The sequence below is a fragment of the Ursus arctos genome, unplaced genomic scaffold (assembly GCF_023065955.2).
Source record: "Ursus arctos isolate Adak ecotype North America unplaced genomic scaffold, UrsArc2.0 scaffold_18, whole genome shotgun sequence".
NCBI classification, from domain to species: Eukaryota; Metazoa; Chordata; class Mammalia; order Carnivora; family Ursidae; genus Ursus; species Ursus arctos.
This window is the reverse complement of record NW_026622852.1, coordinates 39440658-39445327: the sequence shown is the minus strand read 5'-3', so window position 1 is coordinate 39445327 and position 4670 is coordinate 39440658. Positions and strand designations below refer to the sequence as shown.

At 46.4% G+C, this 4670-nt stretch overlaps 1 protein-coding gene across 1 annotated transcript; it reads left to right on the top strand.

Moving 5' to 3' along the window:
- The first annotated feature begins 1600 nt into the window (after window positions 1-1600).
- On the top strand, window positions 1601-2607 carry LOC113260321 (olfactory receptor 2K2). Its single transcript, XM_026506026.3, has one exon. The coding sequence runs from the start codon at window positions 1657-1659 to the stop codon at window positions 2605-2607; it is 951 nt and encodes a 316-aa protein (XP_026361811.2). The 5' UTR covers window positions 1601-1656.
- Window positions 2608-4670: the final 2063 nt, after the last annotated feature.

Sequence of the window (4670 nt, the reverse complement as noted above, 5' to 3'; positions counted from 1 at the left end):
GGACCTACAATGCAAGCTGCTTGGGGACCGATGAGTAAAACAGGAAACGGCGGAAGGGTTTGTTAGTAGGCTAGGAATGAGATACCGTGGAGCACAAGTCACAAGGAATAATATAATAATATGAAAACTACGGGAAAAATCCTATGTTCCTGCTCTAGGGGCATGCTACAAAATATTGCCCCCAACGTGATTACACCATTACCCTTGTGTGCCAGCTTTTGAACTATGGGGAGCTGGGAGGCAAGTGAAAACACTGGCTCAACGGGAGAAACCAAGAAGGAACACCAGTGATGAGAAAGGGAAGAGTGAAACATTGTAAGTAAACCATATCAGGGAGGAATTTGCCAATGAGAGAAAGAGCAAAGGTAGGATGTGCACAGGGAACACGACGATGCAGGGAATGTTTCAAAACGAGGATATCTGAAAATAGAGAGGAAAGAACCCGTAGGGAAAGGAAAACGGTTGAAGGTGATGAAGACAGGTATCAGTGCCGAAGCAAGGTAGGTTTTTGTTTTTTCTTTCTGTTAATTTGAAATGTAAAAAACCGAAACATTCAGTGTCTTGTTTATAATTAGGTAATCTATAATGTTCTTTTCCAAGAGATGTTAAGGTAGCTTAAAAGGGGAGTTTATTGGGGCGCCTGGGTGGCTCAGTCATTAAGCGTCTGCTTTCGGCTCAGGTCATGATCTTAGCGTTCTGGGATCGAGCCCCGCATCGGGCTCCCTTCTCAGCAGGAAGCCTACTTCTCCCTCTCTCACCCCCCTGCTTGTGTTCCCTCTCTCGCTGCCTCTCTCTCTGTCAAATAAATAAATAAAATCTTTTTTTTTTTTTAAGGGGCTTTATTTTCTACCTCTTTGAGATCTTCATGGGTTTTCGTGTAGGAGAAGACTGTTGCTTGGGAATAATATTTAGCACGATTTACATACTCACGAAGGCATGGGTCTCAATAATGAACGAGACTGTACCTGGATGTGTCCGTGTTTAAATAAGGTGACTTATTTTGTGTGACTTGTAAACTGGCTCTTCAGTGTAATCAGAATGGGTACCTACGATGCTTTCAACAGAGTCATCATTTTTGAGACAAGCGTATGGACCTCCAAGCTATTCGCTGGAAAGGAAAGAATTCATTTAGACCAAGAACTTCATAGACCCAGAACAAATTCATTTATTTGTTTCTTTCAGCATCCCTCCTCTTCTTCCAGTGAAGATCATCACTGGTTTTTATTGTACAAACCTGTTTTACTTCCCTTCTTACCGTGGCTTACTTTTCTAACCTTTGCTCAGTTTCTTCAGCGTTCGTTCCTATTTTTGGTTGCACGGTACTTTCAAATCTCTACTGAAAAACTGCGTGCCAAGCATCGGGAAACAGGCCGAGATTCAGGTATTAAATGTGTTGATTCTTGTTTTTAAATTCACTCTTTTCTAAATTTTGTTGTGGATGAATCAACTTTTTATGTTGATCAAACCTGTTTCCCTCCCCTTTAGATCAGTAGGTTAAGTCCTGTGATTTCTTGTAGCAAAATTGATATATCATAGTGAAAATAAATGCGAAAGTGTTTTCCTAACTAAATGAACATGATGCTTGATCCCTCTCTTTATGTCCTCAGATGAAATGAGGAGAGTAATATTAGAATAACTCCAGGGGCAGAAAAGGAAATGCAAGGAGAAAACCTCACCGTTTGGAGCTTTTTTCTCCTGGAGGGTTTTTCTAGATCCCCAGCGTTAGAGATCGTTCTCTTCGTCTTCAGCCTCGTGATGTATCTGATAACGCTCTTGGGTAACAGCACTCTGATCTTGGTCACCGTCCTAGAGTCACGCCTCCAAACCCCCATGTACTTGTTCCTTGGAAATCTCTCTGTCCTGGATATTTGTTACACATCTGCTTCTGTTCCCACTCTGCTGGTGAACTTGCTGTCATCCCAGAAAACCATCATCTTTTCTGGGTGTGCCGTACAGATGTACCTGTCCCTGGCCATGGGCTCCACGGAGTGTGTGCTCCTGGCTGTGATGGCGTATGACCGTTACGTGGCCATTTGCGACCCCCTGAGATACCCCGTCATCATGAGCAGGCAGGTCTGTATGCAGATGGCCGCTGTCTCCTGGGTGACGGGCTGTCTGACCGCCCTGCTGGAGACCAGTTTCACCCTGCAGGTGCCCCTCTGTGGGAATCTCATCGATCACTTCACGTGTGAAATTCTGGCCGTGCTGAAGTTAGCTTGCGCACGTTCACTGCTCGTGGACACGATCATGCTGGTGGTCAGCGTGCTCCTCCTGCCCGGCCCCATGCTCTTCATTTGCATCTCCTATGTCTTCATCCTTTCCGCCATTCTGAGAATCAGCTCAGCGGAGGGAAGAAACAAAGCCTTTTCTACGTGTGGTGCCCACCTGACCGTGGTGATCTTGTATTACGGGGCCGCCCTCTCCATGTACCTGAAGCCGCCGTCCTCGAGCTCACAGGAAGTCGATAAGATCATCTCACTGCTCTATGGAGTGCTGACCCCTATGTTGAACCCCATCATTTACAGTTTGAGAAACAAAGAAGTCAAAGAGGCCGTGAAAAAAGTACTGGGCCGCATACCATTGTATCGAACACACGGACATCTCTGACTCGGGTGCGCTCCTGGCAGAAGTCAGCGCAGAAATCCTTCACGGTGCGCTCACGCTTAGAACGCTGATGTCCCCCCCAGCCCCGGCAATGTCACAGTTGTGGGATATGTGTGCGCCGAAGTGATTGCCCGTGGGCAGCAGCAGGTCCAGTTGGCCTTTGGTCGTAGTTTCTGTCCGCTGTGTTTCCCGGTTGCCGAAGTGCTGGTCTGTAGCCTCCTCACGCGTGGGCCCTGCGGCAACGCTTGGATGCATTCATCAGTGAATGTTGGCGCCCCGAGAAATTGGTGTGTGCTCCCTGCCTCAGATCCTTTCTAGAACGAGGTGGGCGCATAAAGATGCAAAGAAACAAATAACCGAGATGGGCCTTGATTATGCAAATGGGAAAATTAGAGGAAAATGAAAAGCCTCTCTCGGCATCGCACGGTGGTGGGACTGGAAATGCAACCCTTCTCCTCTTGTCTCTGCCGAGAGTTCTGCCGCTGCCACCGTGCCTCCCTCAGGACCCTTCCTCACTCAGAACTGCTGACGAAGGCTCCTGACTTCGTGACTGAAGCCTCCAGTACCCGTGTGATTTGCTCACCTGCCACCCTTGCTTTTCTAAGCACATAGATCCTCATGTAAACTGTTATCTGTTTCTTTGCCTGTGCCCCCCCCCCCCACCCCCAAAGGCTTTCTGTGTGTCAGCCTTTTCTCCTTACCAGGCGGCTGACCTCACAAGGGCAGGGAAACCTGTTAGGGTGTCCCTTTCATGCTTACAGCAGACATCTGGTCAACTAATAAACTTACCAGGTTTAAACGAACCCCCTTGAGAAGTCAGTACCACCGTGAAGGTGATGCCGGGAACCCCATAGGGCAGTGAGGTTTCCTGCTTTATAAATATTCAACGATGGCAGAGACTGTGTTTATGTTAGTTGTTTTAAAACTTTTGTTTGTATAAAAATATTGCTGGTGATAAAATGCCGACTCCAGGTCTCTCCTCGCAGATATTCTGATTCAGTAGCTCTGGGGTGGGGTCCTGATAGTCTGCATTTCAAAATAGATCCCTGAGAAATTCTGGTACAGATTTTGAGATGACTGTACTCTGGGAGACATGGTTTCTGGCAAAAATCTAGCATTCCAAAATAAAAGTAGGATTCGTTCTCATTTCTCCCCTTTCGCCTTTTAATTTTGTTTTTCCTTCTATTGTTTGTGCCTGTGTGTGTGCCTTCTCATGTGTCTACTTCCACGTCCAGGGTAGGGAAGAGGAGAGGGTTTTGAACGGAGGAAGTTTAACCCACTTGACAAATTTCAACATTTTAAAGACCTAAACTGTTTTAGTATTGGATGTTGTGTTCTGGATGATTTCACTCGTAGACCATTCCCTTAGCTCTAGGGCTTCCATTACATGTTTGGGGATGTATAACCCACATAAAAAGACACTTGAAGTTATCACCCAGCAAAATTCTGGTGATGCCGGGGTGCCTGGGTGGCTCAGTCAGTGAAGCTTTGGACTCTTGATTTCGGCTCAGGTCATGCTCTCAGGGTTGTAGTATGGAGCCCGGCATCGGGTTCTGTGCTGGACATGGAGACTGCTTAAGATTCTTTCTCTCCCTCTCTCTCTGCCCCTGCCCCCCTCTAAAAAAGAATTCCTGGTGATGCAGCAAGGGGACAAATTTGATGCCATATATTGCTGCCAACAGATGTTTGATCGTGGAGGATGAAAGCAAGCCCCGAGGAGATGGCTTTGGGGCAGGAGAGGAGAGCTGACTACAAAGCTTTCATCCCAGAAGTAATTCTTTTTTCTGCTTAGATATCTCAACCTTCACAACCAGATACCACATTCATTTCCTGGTAATTTCAGAGTCATAGTGAAGTGGTATTCTGTAGGAGGCTTTTATTACAGGAGAGCTGGCTTTTATGTTAGAGTAGAACTAATTATCTGCCTCCCAGAATCTGCTGTAATAGCTGTGCTACCAAATATATCAGGAATAGCCAGAGTTATAGACATATCGGAAATCTTGACTTTGAGGGGTGAATTATGAGAACTTAAAGACACAGCAACTGAGCAACCTCTGAGCAAAGTC